Source organism: Dromiciops gliroides, chromosome 3 (genome assembly GCF_019393635.1).
Source record: "Dromiciops gliroides isolate mDroGli1 chromosome 3, mDroGli1.pri, whole genome shotgun sequence".
In the NCBI taxonomy this organism is placed as follows: domain Eukaryota; kingdom Metazoa; phylum Chordata; class Mammalia; order Microbiotheria; family Microbiotheriidae; genus Dromiciops; species Dromiciops gliroides.
This window is the reverse complement of record NC_057863.1, coordinates 90,115,996-90,140,066: the sequence shown is the minus strand read 5'-3', so window position 1 is coordinate 90,140,066 and position 24,071 is coordinate 90,115,996. Positions and strand designations below refer to the sequence as shown.

The 24,071-nt window shown below is 38.6% G+C and overlaps 1 protein-coding gene across 1 annotated transcript in view; it reads right to left on the bottom strand.

The window, feature by feature from the left end:
* CPB2 (carboxypeptidase B2) overlaps window positions 1-24,071 on the bottom strand; it is a 62,605-nt gene that overhangs the window by 9,673 nt on the left and 28,861 nt on the right. Inside the window, exons 6-8 of the mRNA XM_043990590.1 lie at window positions 11,539-11,643; window positions 10,593-10,703; window positions 8,500-8,593 (exon numbers count right to left, since the gene is read on the bottom strand). Of these exons, the coding sequence (XP_043846525.1) occupies window positions 8,500-8,593; window positions 10,593-10,703; window positions 11,539-11,643 (310 nt within the window). The remainder of the gene's footprint in view (window positions 1-8,499; window positions 8,594-10,592; window positions 10,704-11,538; window positions 11,644-24,071) is intronic.

The window sequence follows — 24,071 nt, the reverse complement described above, 5'->3', positions numbered from 1 at the left end:
GGGTCTACTGTTTCATTAAAAGAGGTAAAGCTTTGACTTTACACTCTAAGCCCCTACATCCAAAGCTTCCAAGAAAAATATGAATTAGTCTCAGGCCATGGAAGTGTTCAAAAGGGACTTTGAAAAGAAAGTAGGAGAGATAGAAGGAAGATTTAGAGAGGTAGAGGAAAGAATGGAAAGAGAAATGAGAGCAATACAGGAGAGTCATGAAAAAAAAGTCAATAGCTTGAAAAGCCAGATGGAAAATGAGATACAAAAGCTCTCGGAAGAAAATAATTGCCTAAGAATTAGGATTGAACAAATAGAAGCTAGTGACTTCAGAGAAATGCTAATTCAAACAACTCTAAGGTACCACCTCACATCTATCATATTGGCTAATATGACAAAAAAAGGAAAATAATAAATGTTGGAGAAGCTGTGGAAAAATTGGAACACTAATGCATTGTTGGTAGAGCTGTGAACTGATCCAACCATTCTGGAGAGCAATTTGGAACTATGCCCCAAAAGCTATAAAGCTATGCATACCCTTTGACCCAGCAATACCACTATGGGGTCTTTTTCCCAAAGAGATCATAAAAAGGGAAAAGGACCCACATGTACAAAAATATTTGTAGCTGCTCTTTTTGTGGTGGCAAGGAATTGGAAATTGAAGGGATGCCCATCAATTGGGGAATGGCTGAACGAGCTGTGGTATATGAATGTAATGGAATACTATTGTGCTGTAAGAAACAATGAGCAGGCAGATTTCAGAGAAACCTGGAAGGACTTACATGAACTGATGCAGAGTGAAATGAGCAGAACCAGGAGAACATTGTACACAGTATCAACAACATTATGTGTTGATCAATTGTGATAGACTTGACTCTTCTCAGCAATACAATGGTCCAAGATAGTTCCAAAGGACTCATGATAGAAAATGCTCTCCAAATCCAGAAAAAAAGAATTGTGGAAACTAGATGCAGATTGAACCATGCTATTTCTATTTTTTTTCTTTTTTTAAGATTTTTCCCTTTTGCTCTGATTCTTCTTTCACAGCATGACTAATGCAGAAATATGTTTAATGTGATTGGACATATATAACCTATATCAGATTGCTTGCTCTCTTGGGGAGGGGGGGAGTGAGGGGAGGGAAGGAGAAAAATTTGAAACTAGAAATCTTATAAAAACAAATGTTGAAAACTATCTCCACGTGTAACTAGAAAGTAATAAAATACTTTTATGATTTAAAAAAAAGAAAGAAACCCTGTGAGATAGGTGCTATTACAAACATTCTGACTTCTCTTAAAAAACTTATTTTAGAATTGTCATTCATCAACTTATCTAAATTTTTTTTTACATTTTCAACCCTGACATTTATCAAGGAAAGGAATTCCATAAATTTGCATATTTATGAAAAGTAACACTTCCATTATTTTGTTCTAAACTCTCCTAGTTCAGGCTTCAAGAAGAACTCCCTAGTTTTGTTAATCTGAGATTTGGTAGATAACTTTACTCTGCCTATGCCATGCCAGATTTTTATAGATTGGTCATATTAGTCCTGGCCCTCTTTTTTCCAGACAGGAGTGCTCATTTTTTTCTTTCTTTCTTTTTTCTTTTTTTATTTTTTTGTGGGGCAATGGGGGTTAAGTGACTTGCCCAGGTTCACACAGCTAGTAAGTGTCAAGTGTCTGAGGCCACATTTGAACTCAGGTCCTCCTGAATCCAGGGCAGGTGCTTTATCCACTATGCCACCTAGCTGCCCCTCATTTTTTCTTAATCTGCTTTCATAGGTAGGTGCTTATCCCTTTAGTCATTACATTTTCCTTTCTTTGGGCCTTCTCTAAAACTGTTAGGTCTTTCTTGAGGCTGCCAACTAAGGGACTATTGTGATTCTATTGAATTTTCTTCTTTAGCTATCATAAGTTACAAGAAATAGAGATGAGGAAAATGAAACTAAAGAGGTCAAGTGATCGCTCAAGGTCACACAGGTATTATATGCATTACTTCATTTGCTCTTCACAATTACTCCAGGATGTAGGTGGTCTGATTATCCCCATTTTAGGGATGAGGAAATTGAAGCCCATAGATATTGATTGAATTACTTTTTACTGTTCAGTCTTGTCCTACTCTTCACAACCCCATTTGGGGTTTTCTTGGCAAACATACTGAACTGGTTTTGCCATTTCCTTCTCCAACTCATTTTACACATGAGGAAACTGAGGAAAACAGGGTTGAGTCACTTGCCCAGGGTCACACAGCTAGTAAGTATCTAAGGTTAAATTTCATCTTCTTGACTCCAGCCCCTGAGCTCTATCCTCTGTGCCACCTATTTGCCCTAATTGAATTACTCAGGGTCACCTGACTAGTAAGTGTCTGAAAAGGGATTATAGCCTCAGCTTTTCCTAAATCTAATTCCAGAATTCTTTCCATAATGGCATACTATGCTGTCAGTAAGAGCAAATCTAATCAAGGCACATTTCTAGTCAGACAGCACATACTTGATAGAACATAATATTAATTGAAACAAGTAGTCCCATAATATTTCTCTTTTGTTTTCTCTGGTCTCTTAAGCAAATGCTAAATGTTCCCACCTCAACATCCCAACATCCTTTTTTCTCTTTTTTTAATAAGAAACTTTACTTGAGCTATTTTCAACAAGTTAGTATGCAGTCAAATAATCTAAATCTGAGTTTTAACTCAGCAGCAAATCAGCGGTTATTTAAAGTGATTGTTCCCACACATGCTGATAGTGCCACTTTTATGGGGGCAGCTAGGTGGTATAGTGGATAAAGCACTGGCCCTGGATTCAGGAGGACCTGAGTTCAAATCCAGCCTCAGACACTTGAGACTTACTAGCTCTGTGACCCTGGGCAAGTCACTTAACCCTCATTGCTCTGCAAAAACAAAACAAAAAAAGATAGTGCCACTTTTGGTCATATTCTAGCAACCACAAATTTCAGAATATAACAAGAACAACAATAATAATCACTAGCATTTATGTGGTGCTTTAAGGCTTGCAAAGGACTATCTCATATGTATATAACCTTTTATTCATCTTAAAATCACAACTTTTTTAAAATGCAAGAAATCAATTATGAAGAAAATCTAAAATGTTCATTTGCTTTTAAAAAATATGTCTAATACTTGCAGTCTTTTGTAGAAATACAAGTGAACACATGCAGTTGTGTCTGGTTTAAGGTAGAAACCTTAATAGGTCCCTTAAAAATATTAAATATTTAATATCACATTTTAAAATAAAACACTATGCAAAATGTGTTTTAAATTTTCTTTTTTCTACATTGTCACCAAGCATGCTATTGCCTAAGATTAGCTAACAGTTCACCATAAACCTCAAGAAAGTCTCAATAAACATTGTCCAGAAAGCCAATAAACATTTATTAAGTGCCTATTATATACCAGGCACTGTGCTAAGCACTGGGTATACAAATACAAAAAAAAAAAAAAAAAACCAACAGTGTCTGCCTTCAAGGAGCTTACAACCTAATGGGGGAAGACAACAACACACAAAAGGAAGCTGGTGGAAAAGTCCCAGGGTAGCTCAGCCAGGTGAGAAATGAAGAAATGTTCTGAGCTAATCCCTGTCTGTCATGGAGGTTTTGGAGTCCATGGCTCCACCCTTCAATCAGAGAGTTATAAAGTGGAATACCAAGGTTCACTGGATCTTGTAGGTCGATTAGGTTTTCCCAATAAGGAGCTTACTGGGGTATGGCAGAAAAGTTAGAGAAGTCTCAGAGTGGTGCAGCCCAGTGAGAAATGAGAATGATTTTGTTTCAAATCAGGAAGTTCCCCGTACTACTTTCACAGTATAATGGTCCAAACAGAGACCAAAACAGCCACACCAAAGACGTGGATCCACAGAAACATCACTATAGAGGAAGAGAAATCACCCCAGCTTCAACTACAAAATAGAATAGTTTACAAGAGACTGAGAGATTCTATCTCAGAACTTGACACTGCTAGAGTGGATGTGAGCATCCAAAGAGAGTCTTGTGATTCACATCAGGGCACCCCTCTTCTCTAGCTAGGAGGAGGGTTCTTCAGCTCCTTCAACCTCAAAAATTTACTCCTCTTGAGAAAGGCACTGAAACAAATTCTCAAAAATGCAGAAATTTGTTCCATAAGCTCAATTTGAGATTCTCCCAAGTTCCCACCATCTTCAGGCTAGCTCCATTACAACTAATTGCTTATTCTGGCTAAGGCAAAGTCTATATCTATGATTAGCAAACGACACAAAAAGGCAACTGAGTCATTAGACCATTGAAGCATCAGGAAGAAAAAAATCCAAACTGTCTATTATGCCCCCAGTTAGGTCTCTGTCCCAATAGTTTAACCTCTCCCAGGCTGCCCTTTATAAATTCCCTTCTGCTCGAAGTCTAATCCTCCTTTCAGCTTCTATTTTGATGTTAAGATTAATACATTTCAAGTGAGGAGAGGCCAAGGGTCCTTGTTCATGCTCCCTCATCATCCATTCCCATTCTCCAAGAGGTAAGTCAAACCTGAAAATCTGACCCTTGAGTCCCCCTCCTCCCCACTCTTTGACCCCTATTTGCTCATAGCTTATCTGTCTCTCACTAGAACTTCCCTTACCTCCCCTCCCCTAACTGTGTCCTCCAGTAGTCAAGCTGGGAAGAGGATAGGAAGGAGTATCAGGGCACTCTTAGGAACTGATCACGTGTGCCAACCCCATTCCATGTTTGGTGAAACCTGAGCCAGGAAAGTCAAGACAACTTCCACATACAGAATTTCTCATCCTTTGGTGGAATTAAACTCACCATCATTAACATCACCATCACATCACCATCATCATTGTCATTGCTAGTATTTATAATAGCACTTTAAGGTTTTCAAAACATTATCTCATTTGATCCTCACAAAGACTCTTTGAGATGGGTAGATAAAAAATATCCCCATTTTACAGATGTGACAATTAAAAGGGTTCAAAAGATATAATTTCTGAGGAATTTAATCATTTTATTAATAAGGGTGGTAACTGAACCATCTCTATTAAACCAAAGGCCCCTTGTGGCAATGGGCTCACACTATGTCCTTTGAAGAGCAGGTGTTCCTGAGGGGTGCCTAATCAACTCTGATTGGTTAATACAATGGGAGGTAGGGGCAGCTAGGTGGCGCGGTGGATAAAGCACCGGCCCTGAAGTCAGGAGTACCTGAGTTCAAATCCGGCCTCAGACACTTAACACTTACTAGCTGTGTGACCTTGGGCAAGTCACTTAACCCCAATTGCCTCACTAAAAAAACAAACAAAAAAAATACAATAGGAGGTAGGCTATCTTGGGCTAAATGACTTGTCACTCAAATCTTAGTCAAAGAGACATCAATTTTCATATCACCTGTCTTGATAATAGGGAGAATCAACAACTTCCCAGGCCTGTCTGAACAAACACAATAAGCAGGAATATGCCCATTAGCCCAAACATAGAATTTTTTTTACTGTTTGATTTGAACTTGGCCTTGGTAAATCTCTAAAAGAGATTTCCCACGCTGGTTGGTTTCTGGATGAGGAAGTAGAAAAGGGGTAAAAATTTTGTCCTGGTTCAATTAGTTATGAAATTTAAGAGAAATATTTCTTTTTCACACAGATAAATGAAATGAAGGCTGAAAAAGGTTAAATAAGGTAGGCATAATGAACCTATGTCCCTTGAAGCAACAGAATTATTTATAGACCTCTCCTTGTGGTTGAGCCCCTCAAATGCCCAAACACTGAGAAGGTCCTTGCCCAGTGAATTAGAGAGGTGCTTGAATGAGGTGGCCTCACCTGAGAGATAGTAAATGATTCTTATGCAAGGGACCATAAGTCTGACAGAGATGCTGGATGGGTGGAAGATTTCAGTGTATAACAAGAGACTGTTCATTAAGTCCAGTCCTTTTGGGTATTCACAGAGTGATATTGATGCACTTTTCCACATGAAAGAGCATGGCGAGTCTGCTTCCAGGAGGCTGGTGAGGACATGTAATGGAAGTACCTTGGAGAGCCATTAGAGCACATATAAATGTTGTTACTGATTCTAATCTGCTAATCATGTGGTAGACAGCAGCCTCATTGATTAGTTACAATTGCAGAACTAGAGCAAGGAGTGCCTTCGTGAGGCATTAGCCAGCCTAAGCCACTTCCTGTGATTTGGCCTCTTTTTTCAGCTGATTTCTTCTTGGCTGACAGTGTCCAGTGAAAGATAGTGCTGTAAGAGGAAAAGCCTCATACCTTCTCTCCACCTGATGCTGACATGTAGCCCATGAATATGGGCCTCAGTTTCCTTGCCTGCCTTGGAAGTTGTTATTTTGTTTTGAGTGAAGGAAGTTCAAGGTTATCATCTTGTCAGTTTCAAGAATGAGCCATCTGAGAATCACATCTATGTTTTTCTGTAACCAGCCCTGAACTGATGTGCCAAGGAGCAGGAAATGACCTTCAGAACCCAGTGAAATGAGCTGAGACTAAGACTCATCCAACTGCACTGCCACATTTGGATATGAACTCTTGGTGGGACCAAGACCACATAGGAAATGTGTTCATTCCAAGCCCATTCTCTCCAGAGACTGAGGTAGGTTGGGGAGAGTGTACTTCCAAAGCATTGGGGCGGGGAGGCGGGGGGAGTGATTGTTCTTCTGTTCTTACTATATCTTCAAAATAAATACCCCTTTGTAAAAGTAAAATTGACTAAATGGAGCTGGGGTGCTAACCATTAGTGGCTATTAGTAGAAGAAACACCACTAAATGGAAGCCGAAGCCAAAGATATTAGAGAAACACCTCGGAAGTTGTTGTTTAGTGGTGTCCAAATCTTTGTGATCCCATTTTGGGGTTTTCTTGGCAAAGATCCAGGAGTGATTTGCCATTTCCTTCTCCAGCTCATTTTACAGATGAGGAAACTGAAGTTAAGTGACTTGCCCAAGGTCACACAGTAAGTGTCTGAATTCAGATTTGAACTCAGATCCATCCTTACTCTACACCCAAGCACACTATCCACTGAGTCACCTAGCTGCCCCAGAGGTATGCCCCAAGAATCCTGAAGAGAAGATGTAGCTAGCCTACTCTAGCATCATGAGCCCATGTGATTGGGGGAGGGATGTGGAGTTTGGCTGACATAGCTGAACTGGGGCTCTGACTCGGTAGCTCTCAGCTCCCAGGGCCATTTGCCCCTCAGCACAGACTCTACCATGGGTTTTTGTTCTCCTTTTTCCAAATCACAGTCCTTTATTTTGTCTAAGTAACCACTAGGCACTAGTGTCTTTTTTACCAGACTCCTTTCTGGTATTCGGAATGTTGTAATATCATGATGGAGAAAAACCAGTGTCGTGGATCCAAGAGATAGGAAACCTATGCTCTAGTCTCAGCTTTCCCAGAAACTAGCTGTGCAACTTTGGACAACTCATTTAACCTCTCTGGACCCCAATTTCCCCATCTGTGAAATGACAGCAGTGGAGTAAGGATTAGAAAGTCTCTAATACATTATAGACAATGAAAAAGAAGAAAGAAAATTTCTAAGAGCCCTTCCAGATGTAACATTTTATGAATGTCTGGTGTCATTTCTGAAGAAGATAAAGGCTGTAGGAGGAAAACTTTATATTGCTACATTAACCTATCTTCCATTACCGTCTCCTGCTCATCTCTTACCATGGCCTTATCTACTTTCTTCTTCCAACTTGGGCTAGTTTTCTTCTATGAGAAGGTAATTTCTTTGCTGGTACCTGAGATCAGTTTTTTAATTAGACTGTCACCAGAAAGATGAGAAATTCTAATATGTACTAGGTGCTTGATGACTTGGTTTACCTTGGATCTGGTCTGTAAGCAGATAGTCCTATATGAATCTCTGGAATTAAATCCCTATCATTCCAGTGGATGCCGGAAGGAAAGGAAGGGGAAGGGGAAGGGGAAGGGGAAGGGGAAGGGGAAGGGGAAGGGGAAGGGGAAGGGGAAGGGGAAGGGAAGGGAAGGGAAGGGGTAGCCTAATAGATAAGTGCCTAAGGAAGAAGATTTGAGTCTTCTTTTGTTCAGTAACATGCCTACCAGAAGCAGAGATCCGGGTTCTTAAAGCCATTTTCCCCCTAGAATGTTCTCTTTAAGGAACTCAGTGTCTAATGTATCACGTCAGTTTCTTCTCACTAAATTCAGCCTCAGAAAAGTTAAATAGCTTGTCCAATACCTATAGTTCAACTCTTCACTAAATCAGAGAGGGTTTTTTTTCCTTTTTCAGTGGTCCAAATAAATGAAACTTTACCTTATTTGGCATCTGGCTGTAGTGGATAGAAAGCCAGCCTCAAACTGGAAATATCTAGGTTCAAGTCCTACTTCTGGTACATACTGTCTGGGTGACCCCATGTAAGTCACTTAAGCTTTTTGTGCCCTAGGCCATTCTCTAAGAAACAGAGAAGGTGCTGAGAAGCCTTGGGAGGAGGAGTTTCCTCATGTTGGAGTACTCTAGGTTAATGAGAACCCAGGTTTACTTACTATCCCACCATCTAACAGTATAAAGGACATAACATCATACCACACCAATGTTTCGAAGCAAAGTTCCTGTTCAGATCTGTCCCAAAGCATAGATTTCCCTCATGCAGGGAACGGTTCTTTCTCCACATTCGGTCCTAAGCAAAGATAGGAAAAGTGAGAGGCCAACCTGATTCAAAGGGAAAAAATTCTTGAAAAGTCCTAAGTAGTTTACATTGAGTATCCCTCCTTCAGCCTTCCCAGGCCGCTGTTTTGTCCTATTATTTCTTCCTCCATAATGTCTCTTTGAGCTATCACTTTCTCACCATGACGGCAGCTGCTACCTCTGTCTAGGTTTACCACCTGACTACTGGATTACTCATACTAATCCCCTAGTTCGATTCCTTATTGTCAGTTTCCCTTCCTTCTAATTTACCCAAATGTTGTGTCCTCCCTCAAGGTCATGTGGAGCCCCTTCTCAGAAGCTTATAATGATTCATGTTATATCATTTCGTTATGATGGAAACAGTGTGGGGACTCCTTATACCAAGGCAAATCACAATCCTAACAGCCATAGGAGATTGTTCCATGGATTTCTGTGATGAAAAATAATTATCACCTGGTGGCCAAAACAGATGATGATTTCAACAGCAGACAAGTAATCAAAGCTTCTGCAGCAGTTTAGCTAGACCTAACAGAGCTGATGCTATTTAAAAAGAGCCTATGAGAACACAGGGTCACCTGCACACCTCAATGAGGCATCACACCAGGGGAGCTGACATGATAGGAATCATGCTGGACCAGAAGGTATCAATTATAATCTGACCCATACTGATGAGATCCATCTAACTGTGCACCTAAACAGGAAGGGACTTCAGAAGACAAGTAGCCTCATTATAATCATCTGCTTGGATGTGGTTGGCCTCAATAACTTGGAGGACAAATCAATTTCATCTTATTAAATTTTTCTTCTTTGATTCATAGAATCTTTGAGTTGGAATGAACATAAAGTTCATCTAGTCCAACTTGCCTGTCAATGCAGGAATCCATTCTATTAAAGCTAGCCTCCTCTTGAGTAGGTTTCATGACAAAGAGCAAACTACTCTACAAGTTATTGTTCTACCTTCATTCTCAAAGAGGACCAATGACATCAAGAGGGTGATGTCTTGAATTGATCTTGAATTACATTTAAGTGAAGCAAAGCTGCAGAAAGTCATCCAACCCACTCTCTCCACCAGAATCATCAGAGTCCAGTGGTAAGACAAAAGTCAAGATGACTGGCAATGGCCCAGGATGCCACTCCAAGTGTAAAGAAGTAAAGTCTTTCCATTTCAGGACAGGTCTAGTGGTTAATAAATTCTTTCTTATAACTCTCTCTTTTTAATTTATTAGCTTGCATTTATATGGCACTTTAAGATTTACAAAGTACTTTACATAAGTTATCTTATTTGATCCTCACAACAACCATGGGGAGTAGGCGCTATTATTATCCCCATTTTACAGATGAGGAAACTGAGGAGGAGAGAAGATCAGTAACCTGCCCAGGATCATACAGGCAATAGTATCTGAGGCAGGATTTTAACTTGGGTCTTCCTGACTCCAAGTCAAGGGCTCACATTTATACAGCATTTTAAAATTTACCAAATAGTTTCATCATGATCCTTTAGGGAGGACAATAAATAATACTCTATCCATCTGTGTGTGCCATCTGGCTACCTCTAACTGTTACCCATACATTCCAGTAGTAGTAGTAGTAGTAGTAGTAGTAGTAGTAGTAGTAGTAGTAGTAGCAGCAGCAGCAGCAGCAGCAGCAGCAGCAGAAGCAACAGCTGCAGTAGTCATAGTCATAGTCATAGTCATTGTAATAGCTAGCATTTATATAAGACTTTAAGGTTTTCAAAGTGCTTTTCATATGCTAGCCCATTTGCCATTAATAACTATAGAAAATGTCTATTTCTTTTGGGGGGAATGTTTTAGATGGAACTAATTAAGGTATAAGTTGGAACAAATGTACTCAAAGGTTCCTTCCAGCTCAGATTCTGTGGTTTTTAGAAATAAACTGTTAAGTCTCAAGGTCCAATGTCTGTGTGAAGCTCATAAGATGCATCATGACCCCATGCAGAGATTCCCCAAAGATGTTAAGTGCCTTTCACCTACTCTTTTCCATGTGAAATCATAACCATCCACGTTCAAAACAGGCATGACATAGAAATCTATATTATTCAGAAGTTTGGTGATTTTTGCTTCTTTCCCATAAAATTGGGTTGCCTAAAAATCAAAATAAGATGCAATCAATTAGCTTCTTTATACCTTTCAGTGAAGGCATTGTGTTTGTCTCATACATTTAGGTGTGTGGACTTTACTCCTTGAAAGTATATTCATTCCACAAAAGAACTGAAGTTTCAACCATCATACAATGCTACTCTATTCCAGCAGGTGGTTCCATCATAGACACATGGTCTGGACAATTAGCATAAATTGAAGGTGTAATTCATTAACTGTTAGTGGAGCTGTGGATTTTTCCAGTTATTCCGGAAAGCAATTTAGAACTGTTCCCATAACATTTCTAAACTGTGCCTTATCTTTTCACCCATTTCCATCATTATTAGGCCAAAGGCAAACAGGGTGGGGTATCTCATGTCTGGGGCCAGATTTGGGCTTGGGGGCCTCCTGGGTCCAGGGTTGGTGCTTTGTCCACTGTGCCACCTAACTAATCCATGATGACATCATTAAAATAGGGTTGAGGGACATGAGGAATAGATTGGGGGAGGGGGAAGGGAAGAGATGGTCTGGGGAGAGGTAGTTCACATGAAGGAAACAAGAAAAAAGCTTATGGAGGAGAGGGGAAGGGGGAAAAGAGTGGGGGAGTGAGTGAACCTTAATATCATCAGAATTGGCTCAAAGAGGGACTAACTTTCACATCATTTAGTATGTATCTGCACATCCAAAGTCTAATAATATTAATTCTTAACTCATTCTTTCATGCTTTTCAGCATGGGGTAGGAGAGAAGGATGAAACTATTAAGACTGGATCATTGGAAATAAAAGAAAGAACAGGACTGGGGTCATTCTTCCAAATACTGGGAGGGTACTATATACTCACATAACCTATGAACCAAAGGCAGAAAGCTGGAGCCACCCATTCTCGGGCATGAATACCACAGTCGATCCATATAGCATTTCTTGATGTGTTTCTATTTGTAGAAAGCTGGACAAGAAAGAGAAAATTTCTATTTGAAAATGGAGCATAGGAGTCCAAAGAACTGGTGCTCTAGGTGACAGCTTCATACTTTCTCAGGAGAGGTAAATAGAGGGTAGAAAAAAAAGGATTATGTATTACAATACTATTGTGCTGGGGCAGCTGGGTGGAGCAGTGGATAGAACACTGGCCCTGGAGTCAAGAAGACCTGAGTTCAAATCCAGTCTCAGACACTTGACACTTACCAGCTGTGTGACCCTGGGCAAGTCACTTAACCCCCATTGCTCCGGGGAAAAAAAGATTATATACCTCTCATTATCTGATTAAAGAGGAAAAAAAGTTTCCTGACACCAAATTCTCAGGAGAATTTAAATTTTTTCCTAAAAGATGTTAGATAACTTCTTTTTTATATATATAAAGATTTTGTTTGCTTGTTTGGGGAGGGCAGGGTAATGAGGGTTAAGTGACTTGACCAGGGTCACACAGCTAGTAAGTGTCAAGTGCCTGAGGCTGGATTTGAATTCAGGTACTCCTGAATCCAGGGCCAGTGCTTTATCCACTGTGCCACTTAGCTGACTCCTATGTTGTATAACTTCTTGAACAGTGTCTTTTATTTTTTCCAATTACACATAAAGACAATTTTTAATGTTCATTTTTTAAAATTTTGAGTTTCAAATTTTTCTCCCTCTCTTCCTCCCCTCCCTAATCCCTAAAATGGTAAGTAATTTGATATAGGTTATATATGTACAATCATAAAACATTTCCACATTAGTCATGTTGTGAAAGAAAAAACAGACCAAAAAGGGAGGGGAGAATGAAAAAAATAAAATGAAAATAGTATGCTTCAATCTGAACGTTGACTCCATCAGTTCTTCCTATGAATGTAGATAACATTTTCCATCACTTCATTTGTAATCTTGCAAAAGCTTAGGAGCCGGTTTTCAAATGGACATTTCTTATATCAAAATTTTGTAAAAGCTGCAGACATAACTATAAATCTTTACTCAGTGAAGGCATTTCTTCATGGAGCTAACAAAATCAGGTCCAGGCACATTGCCTTCTGATGATCTAACATAACCTAGGAATAGAGCTCAGATAATTCTAGAGTAAAGCCTACAGACTCCTCAATCATATTTCTAAGTGGATAAAATAAAATAGAGAATTACAAAGGAAATCAGTTATATTGAAAAATAGTTTTCAAAATATCTTTTTAAAAGTTCTGGCCCCCAGAACTAGGAAACCTTGATCTAGAAGATTGCTTGGATAACTATAACAGATAATATTTATGTAGTCCTTTAAGGTTTGCAAAGTATTTTACAGATATCATCTCATTAAATCCTCTCAACAACCCTATAAAATAGATACTATTATTATCCTGGGTTTTACCATTTAATTCAATAAACATTTATTAAATGCCTACTATGTGCCAGAAACTGTGCTAAGCACTAAAGAACAAGACAGTCCTTGTCCTCAAGGAGCTTACAATCTAATAGAGGAAGACAGCACACAAAATGAATCTATGAGGGGGGGGCAGGTGTGAAGGGGAGGGATACCCAGTGTACCATAGGATACCCAGCAAGGGGGCATGTGTTCTGTGGAGTAAAAGTCAAACAGAGCTGGTGATGGGAAAAGAGTTACCAGGAAGGTTGCAAGCTCTCTATAAAGGAAAGTTTTGGAAGGAGTTTAGTGCTCCTCTCTCCAATCAAATGAGAAAGATAAGGAACTGAGTTTGAAAGAGGTGAAGTATCTTGCCTAGGGTCAAAGAGCTAGTATCTGAAGCAAGATTTGAACTAAAAAGTTACTGATCCCAAGTCAAGTAGTCGATCCACTGTCACCCAGGTAAGTCCCTCAAATAACAAATATCTCAAAGGAGTCTTTGGCAAGTGGTAGATCACAGTGATGTTGTGAATCAATTCTCTAATCTGTGCCAAAAGTGTCAATATTCTATGTTCTTGACTCAAGAGAGAAATACAAGAATTGTTAGAGATCAACATGAGTGAGGCACAGTTGACCATTGTATTCTGAACATTTACAAAAGCCCAATTTGTATTCTTACTCACGGGCATTTCAAACTGGGGCATCTTCAAAACAGAACTAATTCTCTCTCTCTCTCCCAACCCTTATCCCTCTTCCTTTCTTGTTGTTTAATCATTTCAGTCATGTCCAACTCTTCATGATCCCATTTGGGTGTTTTTTGGCAAAAACACTGGAGTGGTTTTCCATTTCCTTCTCCAGTTCATTTTACGGATGAGGAAACTGGGGCAAATGGAATGAAGTGACTTGCCCAGGGACACACAGCTAGGAAGTGTCTGAGTTCACATTTGAACTCAGAAAGATAAGTCTTCCTGACTCCAGGTCTGGTGCTCTGTGTACTCCCATACCACCTAGCTGCCCACCTTTCTTCCTAACTTCCCTATTTTGTTCAAAGGTACCACCATCCTTCTGATCACCCAGGTTCACAACTTCGATCTTATTCTTAACTAATCATTCTCATTTAGCCCATATATCACATTCTTAGGACCAACATATTTATTTTTAAATGATCTTTGAATCTAATCAAATACTTAAATAATTAAGTTTTTGTGCCAGAAAGCATGAAAAGGATGATTTTGATCTAAAAATGTTTTAAAGGCAACTGCTAAATAAGTGATCATAAAGAAACTTCATTTAGCCCATCATTTTAAGTACCACTACATCTTGATGGGCCTTCTAGAATAAGTGAGCTGAAAAACAAACTGCAAATTACTTGAATAGCTTGATTTCTTAGATATTACTTAATAAATTTAATATTTAATCTTGCCCATTGAATGTTCCTAGGTGGCACAGTGGATAGAGTGCCAGGCCTAGAGTCAGGAAGACCCCAATTCAAATGTGACCTCAGACATTTACAAGCTGTGTGACCCCAAGTAAGTCATTTTATCCTGTTTGCCTCATTTTCCTCATCTGCAAGAAATTCTGGAGAAAGAAAGGGCAAACCACTTCAGTATCTTTGCCAAGAAAACCTCAAATGGGGTCAGAAAGAGTAAGACATGACTGAACAACAGCATTCAAAATTCTATGATATAATAGGCTATTATTGTGCCATAAGAAATGATGAAATGGACAGTTTCATAAGAAACTGGAAAGACTTCTATGAACTGATTCAGAGTGAAGTGAGTAGAATTAGAACAGCATTATGAAGAAAATAAACTTTGAAAACTTTAGAACTCTGATCAATGCAATGACAAACCAAACAATTCCAGAGAACCAAAAATAAAGCATGCAACCAGAAAGGTGATGGACTTAAAATGCAGAATGATGGGTACATTTTTAATATGTCCAATATGGGAGTTTTATTTGCTTGACTATACATATTTTATGAGCATTTTCTTTTTATTATTATTCAACAGGGAATGGAGAAGGAAAGAAAGTAAATGGTTGTTCATAAGAAAAAATATAATTTAAACAATATTTCTTGAAGTCCTAATTACATGATCCCTAAGAAAGTGTGTAAATTTTTTTTAATTAAAAAAAAGAAAGTGTGTAAAAAATTTTTGTAAAATGTAAAGTTATATATAAAGGTCAGCTATTATTAAGTCCACAAAAACCTACTATTGATATATAGAACATATTAGAAATCACCTGATACAATCCTTTCATTTTATGAATAAGAAATGAGACTCAAAGAACCAAAATGACTTGACCAAGGTCACACAGGTCAATATTGGATGACAACAACTCTCATTTACACAGGGTATAATCAGGTACCAAGGAGAACCCAAATCCAGTGCTATTGCTATTACACCATAGCCAACAAATGGAAAAAAAATTAGTTTCTGTTATAGTTGCTGCTGAGGTAGCCTTCCTGACAATAACAAACCAATTTAGCTACTGATTAATAATAATAATAATAATAATAATAATAGCTGACATTTACACAGCTCTTTAAAGTTTACAATATGCTTTGCATGGGTGAGGATCATTTGATCTTTAAAATAACCCTGGGAGGTAGGTGCCATTATTATACCCATTTTACAAAAAAGGAAATAAATGCTGAGAGTGGTTAAGTGAATTGCCCAGGGTCACTCAGAGAAGAAGTGTCTGAATCAGGATTTGAACTTTGGTCTTCCTTGTTTGAAATAAGAAAACCAAGGCACATTATAAAGGAAGATGTTTATTTTTCTGTGTTCCTCAGTTCATGAGGAAGGAAATAAAATAAAACAAACCAGGATCTAATTTATTTACTTTTAAGTTTTATAAGAACGTGAAGGCTCTACCTAATGTTTCTCATACCCATATGTGCTAGTCCTATCTAATGCATACCCATGAAACCCCATTTCCATTGTTAACAAGCTGTCCTTTATGTTAGACCTTTACCATGCCTTTGGACATTACTTTGTACACATTTTGTATTTAATTTGTATGTAGGGGAGGGAGATGGAACCAAGATGGAGGAGTAAAGGCTCACCTGAGCTCTCCCAAATTACCTCAACCAGAAATGTTAAAATAACGCCTCAAAATGAATTCTGGAACAGCATAACCAACAAAAGAACAGAATGAGGGGGCAACCAGGTGGAGCAGTGGATAAAGTACTGGCCTTGGATTCAGGAAGACCTGAGTTCAAATCTGGCCTCAGACACTTGACACTTACTAATTGTGTGACCCAGAGCAAGTCACTTAACCCTCATTGCCCCACAAAATAAATGAATAAATGAATGAATGGATAGATGAATGGATGGATGGCTGAATGGATGGATGGATACATGATGCATGGATGCATAGATGCACAGATGCATGGATGCATGGATGGATCAATAAATAAATAAATGAGTGAATAAATAGATTAATAGGTAAATGAATAAACAAATAAAAGAATGAATTAATGGATAGATAGATAGACAGACAGACAGATAAATTAATGAATGGATAACAGTGAGCAGAACACAGTCCAGTGCCAACCTGATCAGTGTAGGCTGTACTCAGCAAGCCAGTAGAAGGCCTTGGAGGCAAATTATTTGGGCAGAGGTTGGGGTGACTTCCAGAACTCTCAGCCTGTAGACAACTGGTCAGAAGGAGATTAATAGGAACCCTTTGCAGGCACAGGGAGATGGATTCTGTTGCCTTGACCATACACTGTTCTAGGTCACAGTCCCAGGGTGAGGAGGAACACTATTAGGAGTAGGAACCCAGGTTCCAGTTCCAGTGAAAAAGAATACTTGTGGTCACTCACAAATCAGAGCACAGACCAGGAGAGCAGTGACCATACCTCTCCTTAAATCATATCACCTCAGAAGAACTGAAAATTTATAGACCCCCCAAAACTAGCACTGAAAACAGTAATACAAAAAACCCTGATATTTGACACAGTGTCCCCTTCACCATAGGAGCAGAGCCCAACTTTAATATAAAGTTAAAATTCAAGAAATAGTCTGGGAAAATAAGCAAACAACAACAACAACAACAACAGAACCTGACCATAGATAGTTACTATGATGGCAAGGAAGATCAAAACAACAAATTCAGAAAAAGACAAAAAAAAGCAAACAGCTATGTGCAAAGCCTAAAAAAAAATGTGTATTTCTCTCAGGCCCAAAATTAATTTCTGGAAAAACTCACAGAGAAGTTTAAAAATCAAATAAGAGAGGTAGAGAAAAAATTGGGGAAAGAAATCAGAGTGATGCAAGAAAATTGTGAAAAAGGAGTTAACAGCTTGGTAAGGAGGAATAAAAATATTGAAGAAAATAACACCTTAAAAACATAATAAGTCAAATGTGTTTTTAAAAGGCACACAAGGGGGCACCTAGGTGGTACAATGGATAAAGCACCAGCCTTGGATTCAGGAGGACCTGAGTTCGAATCTGGCCTCAGACACTTGACACTTGCTAGCTGTGTGACCCTGGGCAAGTCACTTAATCCCCATTGCCCTGCAAAAAAAAAAAAAAGGCACACAAGAAGATGGCAGAGGAAAGGCAGTGAGTTCTTGAACTCATGATACAATCACTCCCAAAAACATCCAAATAATGCCATAGGAAAATGCCCAGAGCAGCAAAACTCACAGAAGAATGTGCTGAAATCATCTTCTAACCAAGAACGTCTTGGAAGGTTAGAAGGAGGGAGCTGCTGTGCTGATACAGGAGTTGAGCCCAACCCCACAGTCCCCTGACACAGAACCAGTCCCAGGAAGGCCTCACCAGAGAAGGAGACCTCCCAGAGCCTCTGAATCAGCTGAAGCATCAGTGTCATCTGGAACTAAGCTCATAGTCTGGTGAAAGGGCTGAGCCCTGGGCAGGGGGGAGACTACAGGGGTCTATGCTGGTTCTGAGGCAGAACTTGGGTTTTTCACCCCTGCTGGGAACCAGGAGGTAGGCTTGAGTAGCAGTGGCCCAGGTGGGGGAGGGGCACAGGCTCGTCAGAGCTGACAACCACAACACACAAAGCTGGTTGATTAGCAAGTTGGTCTGGGGTCATCTAGGACCAGGAAACAGGCCAGGTAAGTGAAGAGCCTGATTCTCTTTAAATCATACCACCTGGGACTTCTTAAGCTTGGGATACTGCAGCCTGGAAACAGTGCCCCACTTTAAGGAGCTAAAAGTCAAGTCAAAGAAAGGCAAGATGAGCCAACAGAGAAAGGTGAGGACCATAGAAAGTTTCTTCAGTAACAAGGAAGACCAAGGTGCACTCTCAGAGGAAGATGTCAACATCAGGGCCCCTATATCTAAAGCTTCCAAGAAAAATATGAATTGGTCTCAGGCCATAGAGGTGCTCAAAAAGGATTTTGAAGACAAAATTAGAGAGGTAGAGGAAAAAATGGAAAGAGAAATGATGGTGATGCAGGAAAGACATGAGAAAAAAGTCAACAGCTTGAAAGGTCAAATTGGCCAAATGGAAAAGGACATACAAAAGCTCTCTGATGAAAATAATTGCCTAAGAATGAGGATTGAACAAATGGAAGCCAATGACTTTATGAGAAACCAAGACACAATAAAGCAAATCCAAATACATTTTTTAAAATAGTGAACAATGTGAAATATCTTCTGGGAAAAACTGCTGACCTGGAAAATTGGTCAAGGAGAAATCATTTGAAAATTATTGGTCTACCTGAAAACCATAATCAAGGAAAGGGCTTAGACATCATCTTCCAAGATATTCTCAGGGAAAATTGCCCTGAAATTCTAGAAGTAGAAGCTAAAATAGAAATTTTAAGAACACCAATCACCTCCAGAAGGAGATCCCAAAAGGAAAACTCCTAGGAATATTACAGCCAAATTCCAGAGCTCTCAGGTCAAGGAGAAAATATTGCAAGCTGCCGAAAAGAAAGAATTCAAGTACTGTGGAGCCCCAGTCAGGATAACACAAGATCTAGCAGCTTCTACATTAAAGGACCAGAGGGCATGGAATATGATATTCCAGAGGGCAAAGGAAATGGGGTTACAACCAAGAATAACCTACCCAGCAAAATTCAACATAATCTTTCAGCAGAAAAAGATGGGACTTTAATGAAAAAGAAGACTTTCAGATATTTGTGATGAAAAGACCTGAACTAAATGGCAAATTTGACTTTCAAATACAAGACCCTAGAGAACCATAAAAAATTGGAGCTGGGGGATATACCTGGGGTCATACAGGGGGCAACTGTCTTGTGTCTGAGGCCAGGTTTTGGCTGGGATCCCCCTGAGTCCAGGGGTGATGCTTTGTCCACTGTGTCACCTAGCTAGGTGATGACATCTTTAGGGTTAAATTGAGGGGGGAAGGGAGTGCACTGGGGGAGGGGGAAGGGCAGAGGTGAAATCCTACAGGAAAGAAACAGGAAAAGGCTTATGAAGTGGGGGAAGAGATGGGAGAGGAGCAAGGCAGTAAATGAATTTTACACTCATCAGAAAAGGCTCAACGACCTCAAACTCATCAGAGCTGCCTCTGGGAGGGACTAACACACACCCCCCAACTGGGTGGAGGAATCTATTTAATCTGGGAAGTAAATGAATTTTACACTCACCGGAATTGGCTCAAAGACCTCAACCTCATTAGAATTGGCTCAAGGAGGGAATAATGTACACACTCAACTGGGTGGAGTAATCTTTCTAACCCTGCAGGAAAATAGGAAGGGAAGGGGATAGAGAGGGGCAAAAGAAGGAAGGGCAGAGTGGGAGAGGGGACAGACAGAAGAAAATCCCTTTTGAAGAATGATAAGATGAAAGAAGGATAATAGAATGAATATCATGAGGAAGGGAATAGGATGGAAGGGAAACAGTTAACAATAATAATCATGAAAAAGAGAAAAGGGGGGGAAATTATACAAAAAAATATTTATAGCAACTCTTTGTGGAGGCTAAGAATTGAGAATCAAGGGAATGTCCATCAATTGAGGAATGATGGAAAAAGCTGTGCTATATGATTGTAGTGGAATGGTCTTGTGCTACAGGAAATGACAAACAGGATGATCCCTGAAAAACCTTGAAAGACTAATGAACATCGATGTATAGTGAGGTGAGCAGAGCTGGGAGGACATTGTGCATAATGACAGCATATTATTCAATGAGCAATTGTGAATGACTTAACTACTCTCAGCAATGCAATGATCCAAGACAATCCCAAGGAACTAATGAAGAAGCTTACTATGCACCCCCATAGAAAGAACTGATAAAAAGAACACTTATGAGGGGCAGCTAGGTGGTGCAGTGGATAGAGCACTGGCCCTGGAGTCAGGAGTACCTGAGTTCAAATCTGGCCTCAGACACTTTACACACTTACTAGCTGTGTGACCCTGGGCAAGTCACTTAACCCCAATTGCCTCACCAAAAATAAATAAATAAATAAATAACACTTGTGGATTGTACATATATAACCTGGTTGCAATCTTGTGGAGGGGGGAGGAAAGGGAGGGAGGGAGAAAAATTTGGAACTCTAAATCTTATGAAAATGAATGTTGAAAACTACCCTTACATGTAACTGGAAAAAATAAAATAAATGTTTGTTGCTAAATAAAAATAAAAATAAAAGGCACACAAATCTGCTGAAGAAAAGAATGCCTTAAAAAGCAGAATGTCCAAATGGAAACAGAAACACAAAAGCTCAGCAAAGAAATAATTTCTTAAAAATAAGGATTGAGCAAGTTAAAGCTAATGACTCCATGAGACATCAAGAAACAATAAAACAAAATCAAAGAAATGGAAAAATAGAGGAAAATGTGAAATATCTCATCAGATAAACAACTGACCTGGAAAATAGATACAGAAAGGATAATTTAAGAATTACTAGGCTAAGGGGCAGCTAGGTTGTTCAGTGGATAAAGCACCAGCCCTGGATTCAGGAGGACCTGAGTTCAAATCTGACCTCAGACACTTGATACTTACCAGCTGTGTGATCCTGGACAAGTTGCTTAACCCTCATTCCCCCGCTTCCCCCCCCCCAAAAAAAATACTGGACTACCTAAAAGCCATGATAATTTTTTTTAAATCCTAGAAATATTTGAAGAAATTATTAAGGAAATCTGCCCTGATAGCCCAGAACCAGAAGGTAAAATGGACATTGAAAGAATACGCTGATCACCTCCTGGAAGAAATTCAAAAATGAAAACTCCCAGCATTATTATAGCCAAATTTCAGAGCTCCCAGGTCAAGGAGAAAATATCCCAAGCATCCAGAAAGAAATAGTTCAAATATCATAGAGACACAGTCAGGATTAAACTGTATTTAGCAGCTTCAGCATTAAAGGATAAGAAAGCTTGGAATATGAAATTCCAGAAGGCAAACAAGCTAGGATTACAATCAAGAATCACCTACCCAGAGAAAATGAGTATAATTCTTCAGGGGGCAAAATGAGTATTCAGTGAAATAGAGAAGTTTCAAGAATTCCTAATGATGAGACCAGAGCTAAATAGAAATTCTGATTTTCATATACAAGACTCCAGAGGAGCATAAAAAGGTAAACAAGCAAGTAAAAACATAAAGGATTCAATAAAGTTAAACTGTTTACATTCCTACATAGGAAGATGAGACTTATAATTCTTTTTAAATTTTTTAAAATTTATTTATTTATTTAGAATTTTCCCCAAGTTACATGTAAAAAACAATTTTTTTTTGTGAGGCAATTGGGGTTAAGTGACTTGCCCAGGGTCACACAGCTAGTAAGTGTTAAGTGTCTGAGGCCAGATTTGAACCCAGGTACTCCTGATTCCAAGGCCGGTGCTCCATCCACTTCGCCACCTAGCTGCCCCTAACAAATTTTTTAACATTGATTTTTTTAAAACTTTGTGTTCCAAATTTTCTTCCTCCCTCCCTCCTCAACCCTCCCTAAGAAATCAAGCAATTCAATATAAGTTATACATGTGTAGTCATGCAAAAGACCTCCACATTGAGACTTGTAATTCTTAAGAACTTTATCATTATTAGGACAGTTAGAAGAGTATACATAGACAGAGGCCACGAATGTGAGTTGACTATGATAGGATGATATTCAAAAAAATTAAATTAAGGAGTGAGAAAGAGGGATGTGCTGGGAGAAGGAAGAAAGGGAGAAACAGAATGGAATAAATTGACTCACATAAAAGAGGCACAAAAGAGCTTTTACAGTGGAGAGGAAGATGGTCAGAGCAGAGTGATGAGCAATGCTTGAAACTTACTCTCATCAGAATTGACTCAAAGAAACAATAACATACACACTCAGTTGGATATAGAAATCTATCTTACCATATAAGGAAGTAGAAGGAGAAGGGGATAATTGAAGAGGTAGGGCTGATAGGAAGGAGAGTAGATTGGGGGAGGCAGTGGTCAGAAGCAAAACATTTCTGAGGAATGGAATGAAAGGAGAGAGAGAAGGATAAATGGGGTGGGGCTGGGGGAGAGGTGAGGAAAGCAGGATAGAAGGAAATATACAGTAAGTAATCATAACTGTGAATATGAATGGGATGATCACACCCAGAAAATGGAAGTGGATAACAAAGTGGATTAAAAACCAGAATCCTACAATATGTTGTTTACAAGAAACACACTTGAAGCAGAGAGACACAAGCAAATTAAAAATAAAGGGCTGGAGCAGAATCTATTATGCTTCAGCTGTAGTAAAAAAAAAAAAAAAAAAAGCCGGGGTAGCAATTATGATCTCAGACAAAGCAAAAGCAAATCTAATTAAAAAGAGAAAAGCAGGGAAACTACATTTTGCTAAAAGGCACCATAGACAACGAAGCAATGTCAGTATTAAACATATATACACCAAATGGCATAGCATCCAAATTCTTTTTTAAAAAATGTTAAATGAGTTACAGGAGGAAATAGACAGTAAAATACACCAGTAGAGGAAGTAAAATTTCCTCTTTCAAACCTACATAAATCAAACCAAAATATCAGTAAGAAAGAAGTTAAGGAGATGAATAGAATTTTAGAGAAGTTAGCTATGATAGACCTCTGGAGAAAACTGAAAGGAATAGAAAGAAATATACCTTTTTCTCAGCTGTACATGGAACCTACATAAAAACTGTCCATGTATTAGGGCATTAAAAACTTAAGAACCAAATGCCCCAAAGCAGAAATATTTTATACATCCTTTTTCAGATCATATACAATAAAATGACATTCAATAAAATCTGTGCAAGCATAGATTAAAAATTAATTGGGGAAAAAATAATTAGAAACTAAATAATCTAATCCTAAAGAATGAATGGGTCAAAGAACAGATCATAGAAACAATAAGTAGTGTCATTAAAGAGAATGACAACAATGAAACAACGCAATAATATTTATGGAGTGCAGCCAAAGCAGCAACTTGGGGGAAAAAATAAAAGAGAGAAAGAGCAGATCAGTGCAGACTAAGCAACTTTTTTTTTTAATTGAAAAAGGACAAATTAAAATCCCCAATTAAGCATCAAATTGGAAATCTGAAAAACCAAAGGAGGGATTAATAAATCAATAAATAAATGTTAAATAAATAATAAATAAAAATAAATCATTGGTTATTTGATTTTTTTTAAAAGAAGAAAACCAGATTACCATTATCAAAAATGAAAAGGGTGAAATCACACCAATGAAGATGAAATTAAAGCAATTATTAGGAGCTATTTTGCCCAATTACATGTCAATAAATCTGACAATCTAAGTGAAATGAATGAATATTTGCAAAAGTATAAATTGCTTATATTAACAGAAGAGGAAATAGAATATTTAAATAACCTTATCTTAGAAAAAGAAATTGGATAAGCCATCTATGAGCTCCCTAAGAAAAAGTCCCCAGGACCAGATGGATTCACAAGTGAATTCTACCAAATGTTCAAAGAACAATTAATTCCAATAAATTATTTTTAAAAACAGGCAAAGAAGGAGTCCTACTAAAGTCCTTTTATGACACAAATATGCTACTGACACCTTAACTCAGAAGAGCAAAAAAAGAAATTTCCCTAATGAATTTTGAGACAAAAAAAATTTTGAATAAAATACTAATAACAAGGAGCTTACAATAATATGTCACAA